Source organism: Notechis scutatus, chromosome 6, assembly GCF_049901735.1.
Source record: "Notechis scutatus isolate UNSWTSFEM ecotype Mainland chromosome 6, rNotScu1.2, whole genome shotgun sequence".
NCBI classification, from domain to species: domain Eukaryota; kingdom Metazoa; phylum Chordata; class Lepidosauria; order Squamata; family Elapidae; genus Notechis; species Notechis scutatus.
The window spans coordinates 65,851,765-65,877,364 of record NC_142014.1 but is presented as its reverse complement, the minus strand read 5'-3'; the positions used below and the strand labels follow the sequence as shown (position 1 = coordinate 65,877,364).

General features: G+C 40.8%; 1 protein-coding gene across 1 annotated transcript in view; it reads left to right on the top strand.

Annotated features, from left to right (window-relative positions):
- LOC113431176 (sodium- and chloride-dependent GABA transporter 2-like) overlaps positions 1 to 24,688 on the top strand; it is an 82,048-nt gene extending 57,360 nt beyond the window's left edge. Inside the window, exons 11-15 of the mRNA XM_026693528.2 lie at positions 1,394 to 1,531; positions 18,733 to 18,835; positions 19,995 to 20,095; positions 22,008 to 22,178; positions 24,242 to 24,688. Coding sequence (XP_026549313.1) covers positions 1,394 to 1,531; positions 18,733 to 18,835; positions 19,995 to 20,095; positions 22,008 to 22,178; positions 24,242 to 24,340 — 612 coding nt within the window. The 3' untranslated portion in view covers positions 24,341 to 24,688. The remainder of the gene's footprint in view (positions 1 to 1,393; positions 1,532 to 18,732; positions 18,836 to 19,994; positions 20,096 to 22,007; positions 22,179 to 24,241) is intronic.
- The last annotated feature ends 912 nt before the right edge of the window (positions 24,689 to 25,600 follow it).

Sequence of the window (25,600 nt, the reverse complement as noted above, 5' to 3'; positions counted from 1 at the left end):
AGATCAGTGGTCACCAGTCAGTGAGCTGGGGACCACTGGTGGTCTGTGAGAAAATTTTGATGGTCCACAGAGAAATGTCACCCCCAAAGCAGCCCCCAAAGCAATTAATCCAGGCTGCGCGGGAACACAAGGCTGAGCCGCCCACATGGCCCGCAGGAACACAAGGCTTGTGTCACTTGCATTGCGAACAACACAAGGTAGTGAGGGGAGGAGGGGAAGGGAGGAGGGGGGAAACTTGCCCCACTCGCCCCACGTGCCTCGCCTGGCCACTAGCTGCTTCTTTCTGCTTCTTTCTTCTTCTGCTTTTGGCTGCACTCAAGGAAAGCAGCAAAAGTTTTTCTTTCTCTCCCCCAAACTCCGCCAGAAATGAGTCTTTGGGACCCTGCAAGGCATCTGCTCCAAGAGGCTGCAACGGCACGACAAGTCTCACAAAGACTCATTTCTGGTGGAGTTTGGGGAAGAGAAAGAAAGACTTCTACTGCTTCTGCTGTTTTCCTTGCATGAAGCCAAAAGTCTCTCTCTCTCTCTCTCTCTCTCTCTCTCTCCTCTCCCTCTCCCTCTCCCTCTCCCTCTCCCTCCCTCCCTCCCCCCCCTCTCTCTCCCTGAGAACAGAGCTGGAGACAGTATCCTGTGATCCCAAATAAAGAATAATCAGTAGGAAAATGGGATGGGGAATTTTTCTGCAGACTTTTTAAAGGATTTTCCCAGGGTTTCTGGTCCACGGGATTTAAAATTATGAGTTTGGTGGTCCCTGAGGTCCAAAAGGTTGGCGACCCCTGGTCTAGATGATCTATTATGGGAAAAGAAAGAAATCCTTCAAGATGGCTCCAGGATTGTTCAGCAACTGTCCTCAGTGAGAAATAACCAGTTTTCAGAAATAAGCAGTTAGTAGCTATTTCATTAAAAACAAATCAAATATGGAGCACACTGATCTCTTTCAAACATTTTGACTCATATTGACAAAACTGAGTAAAAAATAAAGAAGATTATTTCAATATAGAGCCATGAACTAATAACAGCACGGGGCTGGCAGTTTAGTGCATATATACTGTGCTTGATACTTTATAATTGCCTGTGATCAGACAGGATTTCCAGCTCTTTGAAATGTTACAGCAGTTGGCAGGAGCTTGAATTTACCAGAGGCAAAAATGAGATGAGATTACATATCATGAGCAATGATCCCATTTAAAGACTGCCTTCAACTTCTCAGTGAAAAAAAGAAATGATTATTGTTTATCTCCAGCCAATGTCTTTCAGGATTGTGTGTGGATGTGATGGGATTCAGATGGATATCTTGTAATCTTTCAATGAATTGAAGGATATGCAAGGATTAAAATCCGGAAATATCTATGGTGAAAGGAACTGAAAGCTGCTTCAATTCTCTTTTCCTTAGTTTGTCTGTGTGGAAAGCTTGGTCACCGCTATAGTTGACATGTACCCTGGAATCCTCCGGAAAAAGAACCGCAGAGAAACATTAATTCTTCTCGTCTCCATCCTCTCGTACTTTGTGGGCCTGGTCATGATCACAGAGGTAAAGACATCGGGGGGGGGGGGGAATAATAAATAATTGCTAATCAAATTCTATTCTCCTTGAGCTCCCTTGGTTCCTGCTGATTACATGTGTTTCAGGGGTGGGATTCAACCAGTATAACAACCAGTTTGGTGAGTGTGTGGTTTATGTGTGTGTGCAGCATTTGGAACTCACCTTCTGCTACAAGCTCTGTGTGTAAAACAGCTGATGCGCGGCAATCTGCTGGGCCGTGCAAAGCAGCTGAGATGGAAAACCTGGAAATAAAGCACAGACTAGAGCCAGGGCGGGTGGGTAGGCCCAACAGCTGATCTTTGGAGCTCCTGGTTCGCCCAAACTAGAATCCTACCTCTGATGGGTTTTCCCTATTTCAAATGTAGGATTCAGGAGAGAGTTCTTTAATGGAGGGGCCAAAAGGAGTTTGTAGCCATTTATTAATGTTGAAAATAGTAAAGCTGTGATCTGAAGGCCCATTCCTGCTGAAGCTAAGAACGTCTGTAGCTGTTTCAAGAAGTTTAATAAAAATGCAGTTAAAAGTCATAAGCCATCATTGGGAGTGTGTGTGTGTGTTTATAGAGGTAAATCCTAGAGAGACAAGAAATGCATCACAGAACAATGGAGATGAATGCTAGAAAGGGTTAGTGCTGCCTACACAGCAGACATAACCCCTATAACAGTAGCTGGCTAATTGTTGAATGAGAGAACATCCAGAAATTATGTGTTCCAACTTGAAGACCATGAAAGAAGGACAGAATAGAAATAATGAAGATGATCATCGTATGTCAAGTAGTGATAAAAAAAATAATGTGTCACATTTGAAGCCTGGCTGAGTTTTCACTGTTGACTAGTATTGTCTAATGGTGAATGCTTGGAAGCCCTAAGTAATTTGTATGTGCCAATATGGTACTACATCTCTGAGTGTGTGGGATGCAAGCAACAGAATGTCCGTATGCAACATAATCTCTTAATTAGAGATCCTAGCTTGTAAGGAATAACATGTGCATGCTTGGAGAAAACTGAGTTTCACCTTGGCTTGTGGCAAAATATGCCATAATATACCAAGTTTGTCTTTACTCTTATGGAGGAAGGACTAATCTAAGAATTAGAGAGAACCAGGGAGAAGTCAATAATTGTTTCATCAAAATTAGCAAGATGCAATGGTCTTTTACTGTTAAGAATGAAGAACACTAGAGACTGACCAACCAGGTTCTTATGTAAAGAGATTGAAGAAAGATACACATTTGAATATCAACAAAGAATTATTTTAAAACTGTTAAGTAGTACAGATGGGGATAAGAATTTGGGTTTCCTTGTATCCAGAAAGAGAATACATTGTCATTCAAGGTACTTAACCTGTGAGAAGTATGAATGGCAGTTGCACTGACTTTAATTCTAACAGCTTGGACTCTACATCACATTTTGAATGGGAAGAGTTGTAGGCATCCCATTATCGTTATCCTGAGAATGTTGCAATTTATGGAAATACATTATTTGTGAATCAAAGGCCTTTCATTGATGTAACAAAGGTTACAACTGTAGGAGGATACATGTCATGAGGAAATAGTTGCGGCATGCATACAGAGAAGACGGGTTAGCAATTAAAGCTAATTGTGGCTTGATACTTTGACTTTTCCATTAAAAGCTAATTGTGGCTTGATTGTTTACAGTGAAAGGTTAGGAAAATGAGTGAATGAGACAAAGATGATAAAAAAAATGTTGCATATGGGGCCATCATGATTTCATAGTATCAACAATGAACAAAGGAACCCACACTATTGCCAATTGATAAAATCCAAGATCAACTGATAAAATCTGATTCCAAGAAAATTAGAAAAGAATCCAAGCAAAGAGCTATGCTAATAGGTGCTTTCATTATTCTTTGCCAACAACAGAAAGGCCTAAGGGCTGTAGCTGTTCCATTCTTGGCCAACTGTCAATTACAGGCAAAAAACAGAGTAAGCACTGAAGGTGTGCTCTCATGGTGTCTGAGTATGTGCAGTGAAGTCACTACACAAATCCCTCCCTGCAGCAATATAGGATGTAAGCAAATAAAAAAGAGGCATATTGTAAGGTCCTGCCTTGCCAGTCTTCTCAAGAAAGCAGAACTCTTGAAACAAAAGCCATTTCAAAAAAACTTTTATTGGAAGATTGTGACAGCAAGAGATGTAGGCAGGAAGTAACTTTTCCAGCTTGAAACGTTAGATCGGGTGTCGGCAATCCGTGGCTCTGGAGCTGCTGTGGCTCCCTATCGGCTGAACCCACCACTGGTTGGCCCTGCCCCTCGCCCTCGCCTCCCAGTCACTTTTCACCTAAGAAGGTAAGGGTGACGGTGACCGATGGAGACTCGCTCAATATTCCAGAGCGGGAGTGAAGCGCCCGTATATTTGCCTCTTCTTCCGACCCTTGTTGGTGCTGCGCACACCTCAGTCACTTGGGGAGATGTGCAACTTGCTCTCCACCCCAAGACACTGGCCCAGCTGCAGCTGACACTGCTGCTCTTGCCACCTCCATGGCCTGCTTGCTACTTTTGCAGCACCTTGTGCAGCACACTTAAATTTAGCGTGCTTCACAATGGTGGAGATGGCGTCCCCTACTCCTCCTGGAGCCCTTACGATGTGGACCATGGGTGGCAACCGGTCTGGGCCAGTGTCCCAGAGCAGAGAGAAAGTCACGCATCTCTCCCCAAGTGACCAAGGTGCGTTCAGCACCAACGAGGGCTGGAAGAAGAGGCAAGTACAGGGGGTTCGCTTCTGCTCTGGAATATGGAGCAAGTCTCCACCCACCACTGTCACCCTTACCTTCTTAGGTGAGGAGTGACTGAGAGGGGAGGGCCAGCCAGGGTGGGGCCAGCCAGGGTGGGTTCAGCTGACAGGAAGCCACAGCAGGGGGACGAATGAACTTCATTTATCTGGGAATCTGAAATGACTCTTGATTTAAATCATAAGGTAAAAAGCACCCAAAGAAGAAGAAAGAACAACATCAGCAAAACAAAACAAAACACGCCAACCCTCGCCTGTTTTTTGGAAATGGTTCAAGAGGGAACACACACACTCACACACACACACGAAAGAGAGAGAGAGAGACGAGAGAGAGGAGAGAGAGTGATGAGAGAGAGAGAAAGAGAGACATATACACACACACACAGAGAGAAAGAGACACACAGACAGAGAGATACCTGTTTCCCAAAGAAAAGAACGAGAGAACCTGCTTATGTGGTTCATCTGCCATTGAAGATATTTCCCAAATCTTGTTCAACTGCCAAATATATGCCCCCATTAGGCTTAAATATTTATCATTTCTACTGGAAAGAACAGCCCATTGGGAATCAAACCACAGATTGTTATATTTCCTCCGGGCCTCTAATGTACACATCGTTCGTAGGACTGCTAAGTTTATAATCAAGGCAGTGGTCCTAAGAACCCAATATATTGAACAAATGGGTGTATCCTGCAAGGGTGATCTATTATCCAATTTCTGACTCCCTGGTTTTCCACATATGTTTTTATTACTGTATTCTTATATATCTAACTCATCTGTATTTTGTCTTGTTATATATTTATGTTAAGTTATTGATAAGGTCTTATGACTATTCAATTAAATAAACAATACCAATACCCAAAGAAAAGAAAATACTGGGAGCCACAAAACCTGGGTAGGTGTGGGTGAGGGGGTCATGTGACTGGATGGGAGTGAGTGGCATTGAGTTGGCCACACCCACCCAGGTTTTGTGGCTCCTGGTGTTTTCTTTTCTGTGGGAAATGGGTCCAAATGGCTCTTTGAGTGTTTAAGGTTGCAGACCCCTGCGTTACATTAAACCATTGCAGACAGAGCCCCTCCCAAAGTCCAATACTTCATCAAGCCAATCCCAGTGTGTGAAGATGTTATGAGAAACTCAGGCCTGGAAGGTGATACTCCAAGGCAACGCTGCTGCTCTTTTCCAGAGACGAGATAAGGCAGCTGCTTGAGGTACATTCTTTTCTCCTTCCCTAGGTCCCGAATGTTACAGTAAAGCAAATAGAAACAGAAACCCCATACAGAGATCCCCCTAAGCCACAGAATTCTATGGGACCTGACACACATACAATGATGTCACTGAGGAAGGAGGATTGTAATATGTTGGCTTGCTTGATTGGCTTGTGGATTGAATGTGACACGGTATATGAACTAAGTTACAATATACGGTATAGTATATGATCTAAGTTAAGCACAGGTGAGAATAAATGGTGTCCTTAGTGAATGGCTCCCCCCCTCCCTTGAGTGCTTAATGCATCTATGAATAAATGCAAAAGGAATTCTGGTAGTGAGTGAAGAGGTGAAAGGATTGGAGACCCGAACATAGCTGTTCATTCGTATGCAGATGATCCAGTGCTGTTGGCTGAGCACCGGAATGATTTATAGTGAATGTTAGATTGTTGATACAATGAGAAGAGTGGATTTGAAAATTATTGTATCAAAGTCCAAGGTCCTTATGTTTGACAGAGAAAATGGAGTGAATGGTTGCAAATTATATATAAATGGTGAAAACCCGGAACGAGGAAAAAGGTTTGCGTTCCTTGCATGGAATGTTTATTAAATTGATTGAAAGAAGAATGTGCAAACGTTAGTAGAAAACAAGTGGATCATATGCTCTGCTGTCTTGTGAGGAATGAATGTTTGTTGTAAAAAAAAAGAAAAAGGAAAAAAGTCTGTTTATATTTTTACCAACCGCTGTACGCAAGTGAGAGTTGGGTTTGTGGAAGAAAAACAAAAATACATGTGAAATGCTGTGACAGTGGAATATAGTTTGTGAATTTCTGTGGAGAAACAAGAAGATATATTTTTTAAAAAAATCAATGGGTGTTGAATGGATGTGAATTGAGTGCAGAAAATGAGAAACCAATGTGAAAGAAGTACACTGAAAAGAAGAAATATGGATCATTTTTGTTTTGTTTTTTTAAAAACCCCCAAAGATATGAAAAAAGAAATACAGATCAAGAGGAGGGGAAGACCAAGTCAGCTGGTGGTTGGATGCAGCTGATAATACCGTGTCTTCAAAAATAAAGAGGTCAGAAATTGAAAGAATAAAAGATAGGAAAGGAGGTATTGGAATGATGGGAATGAGGGTGATTTGCACAGGTAAAAAGTATGGACCGCTATGGTGAATGTTGATATAAGCAAGATTTAACTACATTTCCTTTTTTTTACATACCTCATGCCTTTAATTTATGGGATAGGATAGTATGATAGATAAATAGAGATAGATGGATGGATGGATGGATGGATGGATGGATAGATAGATAGATAGATAGATAGATAGATAGATAGATAGATAGATAGATAGATAGATAGATAGATAGATAGACAGATAGATAGATAGATAGATAGATAGATCTAACCATTTCCTGAGCAGATGGTTTAGGAATTCTGGGAGTTGAAATTCACAGGTTGTAAAGGGGCCATAGTTGCCTATGGTATATTGTATAATATTTATTATTTGAAAAGGGTTGAGGCAGGAGAAAACTGGGGACTTAGTTGAATAATTCCCGAATCGCTCAAAAGTTAGATCTCTTCTGCCTGCTTGTCTGTAAGCCCAGCGAAGCTATACAGTATTTATTAAACAGCAACATTCAACTGTGTGATTTGTACATGTTTCAGTGCTTCCTTCAGCACTATATGAAGAATGATTGACAAAACGTGCCATTAAATGCCACTGTACATGCATCTGCATTGGACCAGGAGTCTCATGGGCATTTAAACAGATGTTTAATTATGTTCTCTGTCATTTAACACTTTTCTAGTTTGCTGTAGGAAATGAAGAACAGAGAACCTGGGGTAATCACAATTGGTGCAGAACTAGGAAATCCACCTACCAACTATCACTAATGAGGGCTGGGCTGCTACCGGTTTGCCCCGGTTCAGGAAAACTGGTTGTTAATTTCATGGCCAGTTTGGTGAACCGACAAATCCCACCCCTGGCTGGCCCCTCCTCTCCCCCCCTCCCAGGAGTCCCCACGTGGCCCATTTTGGATCCCAGATAAGTGCAGGGCCAACATGGAGGCTTGGGGAGGGTGAAAAATGGGCCTCCTGGAGGCTCTGGAAGGCCGGAATCCAGAGAGCCTCCAGAGCTCGGGGCGGCCATTTTGGCCCTCCCGGAGGCTCAAAAAAAGCCTCCGGACTACAGGGAGGGCAAACCCCTCCCCTGTGGTGCAGGAGGCAGACCTGGCTACACCCACCATGGCCATGCCCACCCAGCAACTGGGCAGAGAACTGGTAGTTAAATTTTTTTGAAGCCCACCCCTGTCACTAATGGATATAGCCTAATTTCCACCTTAGGAAAGATCAAGATCTGCTTATTTTTCATGCAGGAGAAAAAGCAGCAGCACTGTTGAATTTTCATTTTTCAATCCTATGACACTGCAAAAAAAAAATAAAAAAATTAACATATTGTACTAGATTAAAATTTGATGTGATTATACCCGTTGGGCAATACTGGATGCAAATGGAATAAATACAGGCATGGTTGGATAAGTATGAAAGCAAGGCTTTCTCAGATACTAACAAACAATCAATTTAAAAATATTGACCGCAGGATAAACTTTATAAAGATTAAATTTTGCAATGAGGAATGTGAAAAAAGTATCAGTACAAAGAATTAGCCAAACCAGTCTAACTTCTTACGTGGGATGTTCAATACAACAGCCATAAAAGGCCCTGCAAGAGTTTATGATGAAATATAATGGCTTTAGTAACTTATGTACTTCAGTTTATATGTTTCAGGGAATCAACCAAGTGTTTCTAGGGAACAGATCTCAGCACCATGATGGAAAATGGCACCAGTACCATCTCACCTCTCCACTGAGAGCCCTTGATTGTGAAACTTGGTTTAATGCTTAAGGCACCAGGCTAAAAAAAGATGACTGTGAGTTCTAGGCATGAAAGCTGGCTGTGTGACTTTAAGCCAGTCACCAGGAGACTATGAGTTCTAGTTCTGCCTTAAGCATGAAAGCTGGTTGGGTGATTTTGGGCCAGTCGCTTTCTCTCCCAGCGCAGCCCAGCCCACCACATAGGAGTGATGTTATGAGGAAAGCGAGAGGAAGAAGGAGTTTTGTGTGTGTTCACTACCTCGATTTATCGATAGAAGGGGATATTTGTAGTTCAGGGTTGAACTGTGGGGTCCTTGGTGCTCTCTGAGCTTGGTGGTTTTTTTTGCAGATGTTTCATTATCAAATAATTGCACTGATGATGTTATCTACTTTGGTAATGAAATGTTTGCAAGAAAACCACCAAGCACAGAGAGCACCAAGGACCTCACAGCATCGGATTATTTATAAAAACAATAAAGGCAGGGTAGAAATGAATGAATAAAATAAAAATAAATTGCGTTTCTTACTATTCTAATAAATCAATTATCATTCTTGTATTATTTCTAATCTGTCTCATGGAAAGAAATCCATTCTGGTCAGGGTGAATTCTTTCATTGAGAATAAGCTTCAATCTTTCAGCCATCGCACTCATAAAAATTTTGTAATCTGTGTTTAAAAGAGATATTGGTCTGTAATTTTTTACCTGGGTGGCATCTGCACCCTCTTTAGGGATCAATATAATATGGGCCTCCTTCCATGATTCTGGGATTCTTGCCTCGAATAAAACCTCATTGCAAATCTCTAGGAACAACTTTTCTAGTGTTTCTCCGATCTCTTTGTGTAATTCGCTTGGCAATCCATCTGGGCCTGGAGTTTTATTGCTTTTTTGTCTTTTAATTGCTTCTTTTAACTCATCTAAAGTTATCTCCTTATTTAATATCTCCTTTTTATCTTCCATTAATGGCAGTAATGTACTTTCTTTCAAATATTCCTCTAATTTATTTGCGTCTATTTCTTCTTGGTTATATAAATTTTCAAAATAGTCTCTTATGATTGTTTTCTTTTCCTTCAATTCTGTCTCTAATATCCCATTATTATCTTGCAATTGGTATATAATTCTTTTTTGGTTTTCTTTTTTCAGTTTATACACTAACCATCTTCTGGGTTTGTTTGCATATTCAAAGTAATTTTGTTTTGTGTATAATGTCTTAATTAAATCTTCCTGGTCTAATATATTCAATTCATGTTTAAGTAATATCAAGTCATTTTTAATTTGTTTGTCCCCTGGGGCTTTCATTAGTCTATCTTCCATATCTTTTAGTCTTTTTATTAACAAGTTTTGTTTCTTCTACTTTTCTTTATTTCTGTTGGCTGTATAGGCTATCGATATACCCCTTAGGTACACCTTCATTGTGTCCCAAATAATTTGCAATGAGGTATCTTGTTTTTTATTGAATTTAAAAAATATCTCTAATTCTTCACATCCAGGAAGCCAAGTTACTCTTGTCTTCCTGGATGCACAAAAGGCATTTGATAACCTAAACTGGGAATTTATGAAATGCCAGATAAACTTGATGAAATTCAGGGATAACTTCACAAATATGTTAGATTCAATTTATTTAACTCAGAAAGCAAGGATAATAATAAATGGAGAATTTACCAATGCCCATTATCGCCTCTGCTTTTTATTACAATATTAGAAACATTACTGGACAGAATTAGAATGAATGAGGAAATTAAAGGTACTAAGATTAAAAGACAAGAATATAAACTACAGGCATTTGCTGATGATGTGGTCATTATTATAGAGGATCCAATAGAGTCAGGACCAACCTTATTAAAAGAAATTGATAAATTCAGTAAACTAGTTGGGTTGAAAATCAATAAGGAAAAAAACCAAAATGTTAGTTAAAAATATAACAAATAACAAACAAAAAGAACTAGAAGAAATAATGGGACTACAAATTGTCAATAAGATTAAATATTTAGGTATATGGTTGAGACCCAAAACAATAACTTTGAAAGAAGACAATTATATTAAACTAGTGCAACAAATAGAAAGAGATTTGGAGATATGGAGCAAAATGCAGATTTCTTTATTAAGCAGAATTGCCACAGTTAAAATGAATGTTCTACCCAAACTGCTTTATTTATTCCAAACAATTCCTATATTATTGGATAAATCATTTTTCAAAGAATTGGATAAAATTACTATGAAATTCATATGGGCAGGCAAGAAATTAAGAATTAAGAAAATTTATTTACAAGATAATAAAAGCAGAGGCGGCTTTGGTCTCCCTGCTTGGGAGACCTATTATAAAGCAGCAATGTTAATGTGGATAAAGGATTGGATTAAATTGGATAACAAAAGAATTCTAACATTAGAAGGATGTGACTTACAAATAGGGTGGCATGCCTTTTTGTGGAACCAGAGTAGTAAAAGTCACTCATGCTTCCAGAGACATACTCAACGCAAATCTTTGATAAAAACCTGGTCTGATATTAGGAAAAATCATTATATTAAAGTTCTGTTATGGTTGTCAACAATGGAGGCAATGTTCCACCCTAATACAATGGTCATCAGTAAAAAGCTCAAATATTACCAAATTTTAGACAAAGAAGGAAAGCTCAAATCGACCCAAGAGTTAGAAAACCAAAAAATAATGATTGATCGTTGGTCCTATTTCCAAATAGCAATAAGATATGAGAAAGATTTAAAAGAATTTGGAATAGAATCAAAGAGTGCTAAATTTGATAAGATACTTTTGGGCCCAGACAAAAATATGATATTTAAATTATATAATTATCTATTGGAATATGAATTAGCAGAGGAAATTGTGAAAGGACCAATGATAGCGTGGGCAAGAAATTTTGGCCATAATATAGACTTTGAAGACTGGGAAGAAATCTGGCAGAGAAATCTTACAATAACTAAATCAGTGTCTTATAAAGAGAACTTATATAAAATGATATATAGATGGCATCTAGCACCCTCCAAATTAGCAAAAATATATCCAACATCCAATCCAACTTGTTGGAAATGCAAAGGGAACCATGATACATACTTCCATCTCTGGTGGATATGCCCAGTGGTCAAAATTTTTTGGATTAGAATCAAAACTTGGTTGGAAGAAATTGTCCAGGGTGGATTGGAGTGGGAACTTAGATTGTATCTTCTGGGTATCATTAAGGAAGGTTATCCCTCCAAAGTAAAATATTTGATTATCCGTATCCTAACAGCAGCACGTATCTCACTGGCTCAATTTTGGAAATCGCCTAATATACCACCAATACAATTTATTATTAAAAAAAATTGTGAATGTGCAGAAATGGAAAAACTCACACTAAAATTAAAAGGAAAAGAGGAGGCGGAATTTTACTTAACCTGGAATAAGGGGTATGATTGGCTAGAATGTAAAAAAAAAGATGAAAAGGGGAAAATAAACTTATGAAACAGATTACGATACATATAATAACAAACAGGAATCGTTAATGTCAATCTTAGACTCTCTCGTACTTTAAACAATCAATAGAAGGAATTCATTGGTAAAAATAAATAAGTATAATCCAACAACAAATATTAACAACAGAACATTATGTTTGATAGAACATAAATAACAGAGAACCCATAGGAAGTAAGAAATAACTGCCACATAATATAATTTAGGAAATACTTAACTCACTGTCAAATGTATTAAAGGAAAGTTTAATTAGTTTTACCACAGAGATTATGGTAACATTTGTCTGTATGAATCTTTGTTTTTTGAGTCTGTATATTTGTATATTTTAATTTTTTGTATTCAATAAAGTTGATAAATTTAAAAAAAATAAAAAATAAATTGCGAATGCCATCAATAAGCAGGACTGAGTAAAAAGGCTTTTCCTTCAGCTAGCACAACTTCAAACTGCTTTGTCACGATGGCAAAATGGCTGTGCCACAGCAAAGGGCAGGTTCTGTTTTAAACTGTACCCAATTAGATTGACCAGGATTCAAAAGAAGCAGAAAAGTATTAGAGCCTGAAAAACAGGGTTTTTATATCTGTGTATATAATAAAGTTTGGGGAGAAGTTTTATTTTGAACAACAACAAAAAGATATAAAAGTGAATGCAAGTACTTTCCATTGTCTCTATCTTATATTCTATTGCTATTATTTCTACATTACCAAGCTAATTACTATTACTATAATAATTATTGTACTCTATTATAATACAATCAATCACCATTACACTATTTCCTCTATACTACAGTATAACCATTGTATGCTTTCATTTTCTCTTTCTTATATTAGCTGTGTTTTCTTCTTAGAAATCCTGTTCCGCCTTCTGCCTTAATTCCTCTCTGGGATTTCTTCTGATTTTTTTTGATACTTGCCTCTTTCCAGATTGTGCTTTGTTGTGCCTCCATCCTTCCTTTTCTTCTGGACCATCCACTCCCTTTGAAGGGAAAAATGCCTTCTTTTATTCAGCTATTTTTCTCTGCTGGTGGCTGCAGAGCTTCCAAAACACGTATCTTCTCCCACACCTGCTTCAAGGTTGCACCTTTTATAGGCAACTCTTTATGGGCAACTCTCCTGTGCTGAGGGGAAAAAAAAGACTCAAATAGGAAGGGAGGAAAACAGCACAAATACCTCAATTTTTCAAAGCAGCCTGTTCTTCCACAGGCGGGCCCAGGGGTTTCATGCCTTTGGTGATTGAGGGTGTTTTTTTTCTTTACACTTTTCAAGTGTGTTAAAAACCTATTCATACCACCTCCCCCATTGCTTTTTTTTTTTTTGAACAAACAGCAGGAAATCACAGCTTTGTAATTTGAAGCTAGGCGGAATCACATCTGATACATGTACAATCAGCACAGGGCCCCCCCAAGGCTGTGTGCTATCTCCACTTCTCTTCTCCCTATATACCAATGACTGCATCTCAAACGATCCATCTGTTAAAATACTGAAGTTTGCTGATGATACAACAGTGATTGGTCTCATTCAATACAACGATGAATCTGCATACTGACAGGAGGTTATACAACTTGCCTCGTGGTGTAACGGAACAATCTGGAACTGAACACACTCAAAACCGTAGAAATGGTGGTAGACTTTAGAAGAAACCCTCCCATACTACCACCTCTTACAATACTAGACAACACTGTATCAACAGTAGAGACCTTCAAATTTCTAGGTTCTACTATATCACATGACCTAAAATGGATACTTAACATCAAAAATGTCATCAAAAAAGCACAACAAAGAATGTTCTTTCTGCGCCAACTCAGAAAGCTCAAATTGCCCAAGGAGCTGCTGATACAGTTCTACAGAGGAATTATTGAGTCTATCATCTGCACCTCTATAACTGTCTGGTTTGGTTCTGCACCCCAACAGGACAGACACAGACTTCAGAGGGTAATTAGGACTGCAGAAAAAACAATTACTACCCACCTGCCTTCAATTGAGGACTTGTATACTGCACGAGTCAAAAAGAGGGCTGTGAAAATATTTACAGACCCCTCACATCCTGGACATAAACTGTTTCAACTCCTTCTCTCAAAACGACACTATAGAGCATTGCACACCACAACAACTAGACACAAGAACAGTTTTTTCCCGAAAGCCATCACTCTGCTAAACAAATAATTCCCTCAACACTATTCAACTATTTACAAAGTGTACACTACTATTACTGTTTGTCTTCTCATCACTCCTTATCACCCATCCCCTCCCGCTTGTGATTGTAGGACTGTAACTTTGTCGCTTGTATCCTTACAATTTATATTGACTGTTTCCTAGTATGATTTGATTGTTGATTGTACCCTATGACTATCATTAAGTGTTGTACGTTATGATTCTTGATTCTTAATAAATGTACCTTTTCTTTATGTATACTGAGAGTATTTACACCAAGACAAATTCCTTGTGTGTCCAATCACACTTGGCCAATAAACTATTCTATTCTATTCTATTCTATTCTATTCTATTCTATTCTATTCTATTCTATTCTATTCTATTCTATTCTATTCTATTCTATTCTATTCTATTCTATTCTATTCTATTCAAATTTCATGGTTTGTTGCTGGATTGGCAGCAGGATTCCTAGAGGTTTGAGGGATGTGACAAGCAATGCTTTAACCATTATGCCCTGTATAGCTGGCCAAAATGTGTGGCTTCTGGCTCAATTGACAACTTTGTGTGTTTTTGTGCATGTGTTTCAGTGTGGGTTTCAAAGAGGTTTACCACAATTTTTGTGGGTGCGGCTTGGTGGGCATGCTTTGCACATGTGCACACACTTCACGCATGCACAGAAGCTTTCCTATTCACCTCCTGTCAGCTTGTGGTTCGCTGGCAGCAGGTGGGATGGCTGAGGTCTCTGAGAGCAAGGACTCAGATAAGGGGCCTGCCTGTGATGCAGGGATGGGGCCAGGACCATCAGGGAGTGGAATGCTGCCTTCGGAGATTGTGGAGGCTGGCAGCAGTGATGAAGAGGATCCCGAGGAGCCTGTGCCTCGTGTGTGCACGCATAGGGCTGCTCAAAGGAAAGAGCAGCTACAGCAGCATGGGCGACTCAGGAGTAAGGCTACAAGGTCATAGCCCTCCCTTAAGGATAAAAGCCAGCCCTTAGAGGTGGGATTCTTTGCAGGAAGCAAAGAAGTTCTTGCACCTCAAGTCTTGTGGAAGTTTGGACTATCCTGGTTTGTGTTTAGAGACTTTTGGGTTTGATTATTTCCTTGCAATTTAATCTAGTATTCTTGGCAGCCTTGCACAACCTTGGCAAGGCTTGTTCTTATCTGGGACAATTAATTTTTAATAGTGTTTTACTGTGAATGAACGGAATTCACAGAAAAGCACTAAGAAGCTTTTGCTTTTATCTCTGTTTGGTGTTTGTTTGCTTTGAACGAGGCTTGGGTCAGAACACAGCCATACTGAGACAGATGCTCCCACGCTGCCATATTTTGAGCCTGAGAAAGTGGGAGGGGGGAATTTCTTGGAGTGTATGTAGTTAGACATAACAACATTCTTTTTCTAATTCAAGGTCATGTTATTCTGTGCATAAGTGAGGGAAGTCTTAAGTTGGGATGGATGGTGATTGGGGCATGTGATGTGATGATGGGTACAGGGGATGGATTTGTAGCAAGGAAGCCCAGAACTTTCAGATTCGGGATTCCCCAGTTGTGCCAGTTACTATCCAAAATAAAAGGAACTTTTGAGAAGATGTCTGTCTCGGAGTTATTGGTTGGAATGGAGGTTTGCTGGAATGCTGACATAATCCCTGTAGCTTCAACAGCTGACGCGCAGCAATCTGCTGTGCCTTGCAAAGCAGCTGCGCTTCAAAAGCAGGGAATTGAGGTCAGTATGGCAGCCTGGGCGGGCATGTGGGCCCAACAGCAGCTTCTCAGAGAGAACCGGTTCAGCTGATCTTCGGTGCTACCGGTACACCAGAACTGGGCCGAACCAGTAGAATAGCCCCACTGGTGTGTTTGTGTCTATTTGTCTTTCTACCTTACCTAGAAATAACAAGCAATTATAGTAATAAACTTTGATAATAAATGAACTGATTTTTTTTTACAGCACTGTGTTTCTTTACTAGAACAAATCATAATTAGGTTTGGGGGAAAATAACATGATAGCAACTGTACTCTCTACTAGCAGTTGTCATTCAGAAATATTTTGCCTCTGTTTCTTCCAAAAAAAAAGAAAGAAAAAAGCATGTGTTTATGCCTCCTTGAATTTGTCTAATCTCTTTTTATAGCCTTCCAAATTAGTGGTCATTGCCCCAACTTCAGCTGAGATTCCACAGGTTAAGAATGCTTCAGTGAAAATGGCTCTGTCCTGAACTTCACATTGTACAGCTTTATTTGATAACCTTTCAGTTATCACTTCTCTTGCAGAGGGAAAGAAATGCCTCCCTGTTGACTTTCTCCGTACCAATGCAGGCTAGAAATTCTTAAATTGCCACCTGACACTCTTGTGCATAGCAACAGTTGCGCCGTCATTTCCATTCTACTGTGAGAGACGAATGCTTCGATGCTGAAATCTAAAATTAAAGATGAGAAATAGTTTGAATCCCACATATCAGTACATTGTGATTTAGCTGGAATTGCTTTTTATGTCATTCCCTATTGATGCTTGAAGTCAATTTACTGTCCCTTGGATGAAAATGTGAGAGGGCACAGAACCAATTTTGCCAGAGTCGCATAAAGTAGCTTTGTAGATGGAGTTCACAAGAATTCACATTCCTAATTTTTCTCCCGGTGGAGACTTATATGTCTGTTCATCCGTCCGTCCACCCATCCATCCATATTATCTCTCTGTCTGTCTGTCTGTCTGTCTGTCCATCTGTCTGTCCATCCATTATCTATCTATCTATTTATCTATCATCTATCTATCTATCTATCTATCTATCTATCCATCTGTCCATCCATCCATTATCTATCTATCTATCTATCTATCTATCTATCTATCTATCTATCTATCTATCTATCTATCATCTATCATCTATCATCTATCATCTATCATCTATCATCTATCATCTATCATCTATCTATCATCTTTGTCAGTCCATCCATCCATCCATCCATCCATATTGTCTGTCTGTCTGTCTGTCTGTCTATCAATCATCTATCTATCATCTTTGTCTGTCTATCCATCCATCCATCCCACCCATCCATCCATCCATCCATCCATCTCCCTTTCCCCATACTCATACTCCCTTTCCTCATATTTTACATTCCCAGACTAAAACTTCTTTTTTCACTCCTCATGGTAATAAGAAACTTAAAAATATGTGAAGATGGCATTCTTCTGAAAACTTGACTTGTCTTTGGAATGTATGTGGGGAAAAAGCTTAAGATAAAACCTCTGACTTGGGTATGTATGTGTATGTACTCTGTGTGTATGTGGGTATGCGTGACATTTGCAGGATATGGAGGTTGAAAAAATGATCCACCTCAGTATTAGCTGGTTTTCAGAAACTTTCTATCACAAAAGGGAGAAGAACACCCAGAGGTGGGGAAGACAGATGGTTCTATTGATACCAGAAACAAATAACATGCTATCTTTAGATATGTTGAGTTATCAGGCTCTCCAAATACCAGTTAAATTGAAAGGAAATATTCAGAATCCTGGCATAATATGTATAAGCAGAGGACTGCACATTCACTCCCACTGGATATTTTCTACCAGTAGCAACTAAGCCGGAACTGAAAGCCTATTGAGTCACCGCAAGTAATTTTAGCACAAGAGAAAGAAATGTCTAGGAAAATATTGTCTAGAAAACACTAGAACATGTATGAACAAATAGGAATTATAATTTCCTGAACAGATATTTCTGGGAATGAAGTTAAAGTTGTCCATATACTGCTAAAGCTTATACTGCTAAAGCTCTTGTCCTCATTATATTTAAGTGAGACAATATATTTGTCTGTGGAGATTCTCAGTCATCCAGATCATAGTTATCTTAAAGGTGTTTTTTCAAAAGGCAACTGGTTGCAAAAAATGTTTTTTCTTTCTTTTTTCCTTAAGAAAGAAAAAATTTTTTTTTGCTTTTCATCCAAGAAGCTTCATCAGTTCTGCCTGGATGGTGTGGGAGGGGGGAAGAGAAGGAAGGATTGGTTCTGACATGGGCAATATGTTGCATCAGAGAATAAAACCTTTCAATCAAGGTACCTCAAATGGGCTAACTTAGCCCATAACTTAGACTTATATACCGCTTTACAGCGGTCTCTAAGCAGTTTACAGAGTCAGCATATTGCCCCCCAATAATTTTACCAACTTTGGAAGGATGGAATACTGAGTCAACTTAAGCTGGTGGGATTTGAACTGCCAAATTGCAGGCAGCCGGTAGTCAGCAGAAGTGGCCTGCAGTACTGCACTCTAACCACTGTGCTACTGAGGCTCATACAGATTGTGTCCAGCATCTGGGACCCATGATTTCCATAGAATTGAAATTTGGCAAATTTTATAAACTTTTATAAACTTTATAAAGCGTTTTGTGACACAAAAGTTGTCGTAAAACAGTTTATGACATCATACAAAATGTCAAAAAGCATTTCCTGTCCTGATGTTTGACTGAGTAAGTACACTTCAACATAGCCCATTTTCAAGGCAGGTACTTCCCTGTATCCCAACTTTTCCAGTGAAGGCAGTACATTAAAAGTTCTGTCACTGTTGAAGGCAGTGAGGGATCTGGTATGGATGTATCTCTGAAAGGATGAGCCAAGGGGTTCACAGATTGTCTAGCAGTATATATAAAATAAATTCAGCACTTGGGGGCTTAGCGGTGTAAAAAGATATTCATCTGATATTCATCACAAGTTTTAAACTCTCTCTCCTCCATCTCTTTCCCAATCTCTCCACTGTGTGGACACCTGCCCCTCTTTAGGGTGGGATGTATGTCTTCCAGCTCTTTGACTACTATGCTGCCAGTGGGATGTGCTTGCTCTTCGTTGCCATTTTTGAGACCCTGTGCATTGGCTGGGTGTATGGTAAGTACAATTGCAATAGGAAACGGGTCTCATTGACTATGGGCCATCACACTGGGTTCAACTCTTAGCAATCACATAGATACAGGGGTGGGCTGCTGGGGGGGGTTCGCAGGGGTTCGGGAGAGCCCCTAGCTAAGATTCTGTGCAGTTCAGAGAACCCCCAAATCCCACTCCTGGCTGTCCTCACCCACCCTGCCCCACCTCTCCCAGGAGTCCCTATGTGGCCCATTTTGGATGCAGGTAAGTGCAGGGCGTGCATGGAGGCTCGGGGAGGGCAAAAAATGGGCGTCCCGGAAGTTCAGGAAGGCCAGAAATGGGCCCATTTCCGGCTTCCAGAGAGCCTTCGGTGCCTGGGGGACGCCATTTTTACCCTCCCAGAGGCTTGAGGAGAACCTTTGGAGCCCAGGGAGGGCAAAAATGCCCCCCACCTCCACCATGGTGCAGGAGGCTGACTAGGCCATGACCACCATGGCCACGCCCACCCAGCAACCGGGCAGGGAACACTTTGCTAAATTTTTGGGAGCCCACCCCTGCATAGATAGAGCTAGATAGAAAACATATCTCAAGATACTTGTCAAAGACCAGTCTAAAACATCTCTGGAGCTAGAATGTTATCCCCGAACTTGTTCATGACTAATACTCCTGTTCTGTTGAAATATCTAGAACTATCTTCCTATCTAGTTTCCTATTTGATAGGAATAAGCAGGGGGATCCTAGGTGGAATCCAATACTGGTTTCACACAGGTGTAACTGCTTTCATTCGCAGAATTGATAAGGGGGCAATTCCTCCCTCATTTTTCCTCCTGCTCTTTCAAGTCCTTTAGAAAGACTGAGGGGATTTCTGAGAAAAAAGATTCTGGAGCAGATGCAGAGGACTTCAGAGAGAAAAGAAAATCAAGTGTATCCTTGAGTACTCTGAGCTTATCAGAAACCAATATAAGAAAAGAAATAAACAGTTTTATATTACTAATTTAACCGACCTTGAGAAGCTGTTTGTCATTGTTTTGCTTCAGTGGCTTCTCCTTGCTTGCTTCTCCTTTCTGTTTAGTCTGCTGTGCTTTTTATTTTATTGATCCTGGCTTTCTTCTCTGTTCCATAGGTGTTAGAGCAGACTTATTCTACCTGTCTTACCATCTTTTGTCCCCACCCGCTTTCACAGGTGCTGATCGTTTCTACAGTAACATTGAAGACATGATTGGGTACCGACCATGGTCTGTTATAAAGTACTGCTGGTTATTCATAACACCAGCTGTCTGCCTGGTAGGTGGAACATCTTGATCTGGAGACCAATCCAGAGGGTGTACAGAGAAATGGGTTGGACTCTTGGGCAAAAGAAACTTTGACCACTGCTTGTGCCTGCTGCCAGGCAAAAAAGAAGGAGGGAGTCATGGTGGGAATGGAAAAAGAAATAATCCAAAGAGAACAGGCAAAACTAAAGTTTGCATAAATCCTATCAGTGATGTTTTAACAGTCAATTAAGTGCTTAAGAGCAGTTCTTCAGCAGTAGAAGCATTGTTCAAAGAGGTCTCACAACTTTGGAAACATATTCTGACTCCTGCATAGATAAAACAGAATAGAATAATAGAGTTGGAAGGGACCTTGGAGGTCTTCTAGTCCAACCCCCTGCCTAGGCAGGAAAACCCATACCACTTCAGACAAATTAGTAAGACCACACATAGACTACTGCATCCAGTTTTGGTCCAGACAAACTAGTAAGACCACACCTAGATGCATCCAGTTTTGGTCACCACACTATAAAAAGACTCTTGAAAAAGTGCAGAGAAGAGCAACCAGGATGATTGGGGGACTGGAGACTAAAACATATGAAGAACGGTTACAGGAACTGCACATGGCTAGTCTAGTGAAGAGAAGGACCAGGGGAGACATGATAGCAGTGTTCCTGTCATGCCCCTGTTGGAATCTGATTCAGAGGGGGAGGCCGAACAACTGACAGGGAGTGGGAGTGTGGCTCCGTTGGGTGTGGAAGAAACTGGGGAAGAGCAAAGTCCAACTGGGCAGAGCAGGGAAGAGGTAGAGCAAGGGAGAGGGAATTCAGAGGAAGACCCAGGCCCACCCCCTCTTCATCCTAGGGCACACAGGGAGGAACAGAGAAGGGAGCAACATGAGTTGCACGGCTTATAGGGGAGGAATGGGCCCTGATTTCCTTCATTAGCTGCAGCTGGGAACACAGTGTTTAAAAAGGAAGGTTGCGCACAGCAAATTGTTGAAAACAAATTGTGAGTTGTTGTCAAGGCTTATCTGTGTTCCTGGCGTCTTCCCAACTGTGTGAGTTTTGCCGTTCTGAAGTCTGAAATTCCTTCTTCTGCCCTGTCAACTTAATTATTTCAGCTTGGTTTGTTTGGATTTTTAGTTACAGTTTGTATATACCTTGTTTTGGACTGAATTTTCTCCAGTTAAAGGCTGTTCCTGGGAGAGTTTTTCTCCAGCCGAAGGTAACCTGGACACTGGGGGCAAAGTTGGAGATAATAAAGGGACTCTTCTTGCTTATTTGACTGTGTTGACTTTGTGCCATGCCCCAGGTCATCACAGTTCCAATATTTGAGGAGCTGCCACAGAGAGGAGGCGGTCAAGCTATTTTCTAAAGCACCCAAAGGCCAGACAAGGAATAATGGATGGAAACTGAACAAGGAGAGATTCAACCTGGAAAAAAGGAGAAACTTTTTGACAGTGAGAACAATCAACCAATGGAACAGAAGTTGCCTTCAGAAGTTGTGGGAGCTTCATCACTTGAGACCTTCAAGAAGAGATTGGACTCCCATCTGTCAGAAATGGTGTAGGGTCTCCTGCTTGGGCAGGGGGTTGGACTAGTCACTAGATGACCTACAAGGTCCCTTCCAACTCTGATTATCTGTTATTTGTTAAATGGTTGTCCAACATCTTAACAGCCACCCAATTCACTTAACAATTGCAATAATTCACTTAACAATGGTGGGGAAAAAAAGGGTCACAAAATTGGGTGCAACTCAATAACCACCTTGCTCAGCAACAGAAAGTCTGCTTCCAGTTATGGCTGTAAGTCAAGGACTATCTGTATTCACCAGATTGATTATTCACCAGGTTGAAATCAGGGATTATGTTCCCGGCCCAAAGTAGTTTATTGAAGATTGGTGCATCTGATTCTAATGCTTCCTCCTTCGCTCAATTTTTCCAGGCAACCTTTCTCTTTTCCTTGATTAAATACACCCCACTGACATACAACAAGAAATATGTGTACCCGTGGTGGGGAGACACCGTCGGCTGGCTGCTTGCCCTCTCTTCAATGATCTGCATCCCCCTCTGGATTGTCTACAAACTCTCCACCATTAAAGGATCCCTGAAAGAGGTAAGATTGGCATTTTTTGGATGGTGACTGTGATGCAAAGTGGCTGAGCCAGGAAGTCTACCTTGGTCTTCAGAGGTAACGTTGCTGTGTTCCAAAATAACGAATGAGGTCCCTGCATTAATTTACTAGGAATCTATCTGTTACTGGCAAGAACCGGTGACTTTATTGGATTTGAGTTGGCTTGAGGGCTGCACAATCTAAATTGCCTTTCTGGGTGTTTGTTATTAGCTGTATAATACTTCAGCAATGTCACAACTGAGCACTTAGCTTAGCAGTATCCCATCATTTCTTTCCCCTCCTATGCTTATTGACTTTCAGTCAAATATCTTATTTCCTCTGTGACATTTGCAACTAGTTTCTTTTGATTAGAAGGAGTATCCAGTTCAGAATTACTGTAAAAGAAATATATGCAACATGTACGCAGGAGAGTTGTTTTTTTAAAAAACAAACAAACAAACAATGCTGCATTTCAGAGAACAAAGTTCAGCAATCTTATTCAAGATTAAATTGTCCCAAAATAGTGACCCAAAAATGCTATAGCTGTATTTATTCGGGTGCAAAATGAATACCAAGTGATATATTGGTTCCACTGTTTCAGAGTAGGGTTCCTTCTGGAAATGATTAACTGAAAGAGCAACTTGTGGACTCCAGTGTTTGGTATGAATTCAGCTCACTTTAATGATCCAGGGAATGACGCTAGACCATGGGCTGCTTTTCATGTTCAAAACCCTTAGTCCTCAACTTACAACCACAATTGGGACGAGAATTTCTGTTGCTAAGCAAGGTCCAATTTAATGACCTTGTTTGGCCATAATGGTTCAGCGAATTACTGCAGTGAATCATGAGGTTGCCAAGCAAATTCAGGTTTTGCTTGCCAGAAATCAGCTAGGAAGTTTGTAAATGGCAATTGAATGACCCCGGGACACTGAATAGCAGTAGCACTTAGACTTATATACCACTTCACAGTGCTTTTACAGGCCTCTCTAAGCGGTTTACAGAGTCAGCCTATGGCCCCCAACAATTTGGGTCCTCATTTTACTCACCTCGGAAGGATGGAAGGCTGAGTCAACCTTGAGCCTGGTGGGATTTGAACTGCCAAATTGCAGTCAGTCAACAGTCAGCAGAAGTAGTCTGCAGTATTGCACTCTAACCACTGTGCCACCACGGCTCTGAAACCATTGTGAATGCAGGCTGCTTCTTGCCAAGCACCTGAATTTTGATCGCACGGCTGTGAAGATGCTGCAATGGTTTGGAAGTACAAGCACTACTTGTAAGTCCCTTTCTTCAGTACCACTGTAACTTCAAACAGTTGCTAAATGAATGGTTCTAAGTCGAGGATTAACTGTAGGTTGGTTGTCTTAAATCCATTTCCGTGCTTTCGGAGAGGAGACATGATAGAAATGAATCAAATATATATCCAATTGTTAATTTTTGCACAAGGCACACATTCGCAAAAGGACAGAAACTACAACCAAGTTTGTGGGGGAAACCAGATTCACTTAAAGACCACACGATTCATTTAACAAGTGTGGCCAAAAGCCCATAAAATGAGGCACAACTCACTTAGCAACAGCCTCGCTTAGCAACAGAAATTTTAGCCCAAAGTTGAGGACTGCCTGTAGTTAGATTCTCCAACCACAACTTTTCTGGCAAACAGCAATATTTTCCATGTACCATTTTATATAATCTCACCAGAATCTCCGTAGACTTTTCCAATTTCAGTGGTGGGGTTCAAATTTTTTTACTACCGGTTCTGTGAGCGTGGCTTGGTGGGCGTGGCAGGGAAAGGATAGTGCAAAATCCCCATTCCCTCCCCACCCCACTAACCTGCTTTCCAGCTCCGTTCTCCTGTGCAGGGCAATAAAAGAAGACCCAGACCATCAGCTGGGACTCGGGAAGCGGAGAATAGATGGGGGCGGGGCCAGTCAGAGGTGGTATTTGCCGGTTCTCTTAACTCCTCAAAATTTCCGCTACCAGTTCTCTAAAATGGTCAAAACTTGCTGAATACCACCTCTAATTTCCATGCATATGGTGTCTCTCTCTCTCTCTCTTTCTTTTTCCAGAGGTTCCACCAGCTTGCCTGTCCAGATGAAGACTTGCCTCAAAGAATGTGTCCAGGCCATCACCTCTTCCCTATGACAGAATTAGATTCTCACTGTTAGGAGTAGAATCCTCAACCTGTGTTGGACAATCTTGGCCCATGACCAAGAAGAGAGAAACCAGCCACCTCGTTTCCCTCTCTTTGAAAGAACCTGGGAAGGCTGCTAGAGAAAGAGAGTTCTCCCCCAAACATTGGGGTGCAAGGCAATGAATGCTGCTGCTTCTGTTTAGCAGCGTATTTAGAGGAGGCAATTTAAACCACGATGTTCTCCTACGGCTCCGTCTAGGAGTGGAACAGGAAGGACAGAATACTGTGATGGAAACTTTTTTAACAGGAGCACAGAATTCCACTTGCATAAGGTTTAGGGAGCGTTCCAGCCCATTTATAAAATCCATGTTTCTTCCAATGATTTATTGCTTATGTGTTTGTGTTTTTATTAAAGGGGGAGTGGGCCTTGCTTCAACTCCAGGCCTAACTATTTTTCTGTTGAACTTGGTATAACATTATTCATAATTAATACTCTTACTCTTTAAGAGCCACATGATATCCTGTTTCTCCAAAAACACAACCTATCCTGAAAGTAAGTCCTAGCTGGATTTTTACACACGTGCCCAATATAAGACCTCCCCCCCAAAAATAAGCCTTAATTAAGATCATGCCAACTGCAGAGTGGATGGGTAAAAATTAAGCTAGGGTGGGGATGGGAGATGGAACTGCCCTACTACTTACCTTTGGACAGTTGTAACCAGGCCTCACACACCCCGATACCTGCCTTGCCAGTCCATTTCTTCTGCAGGGGGAGCTCTGTTATCCTCTGCAAAGGCCTTCAGGGAAGCCTTGCCAGTCACAGAAGAAGCTCCTGACGGCCTCTGACAGTGAAAAGGAGGCCAGGGGCAACACACGCAAGTAGTCAGTGGAGGACATCCCCTGAAAATAAGACCTGGTTCCATTTTTGGTGACAAAAATATATATAAGGCAGGGTCTTATTTTGGGGAAAACATGGTAGGTGGGGCTGGTGCAAATGTATCTTGTTGTTGGCCACTTCTGATGGATTTTCACTGGCTCATGGATGGAGTAAGAGAACTTTTTTAAAAAAATCTTCCCATATACAGCACAATCCTGTTTACCCATCTTGGACACTATTTCATTTCTTTAAAATATGGGGCTAAAGCCACTGAGGAAAGGATGAGAAAAATGTGGCTAGGCAAATGTTCACATTTTTCACAACTATAACAGAATAACAGAGTTGGAAAGGACCTTTGAGGTCTTCTAGTCCAACCCCCTGCTCAGTCAAGAAACTCTATACCATTTCAGACAAATG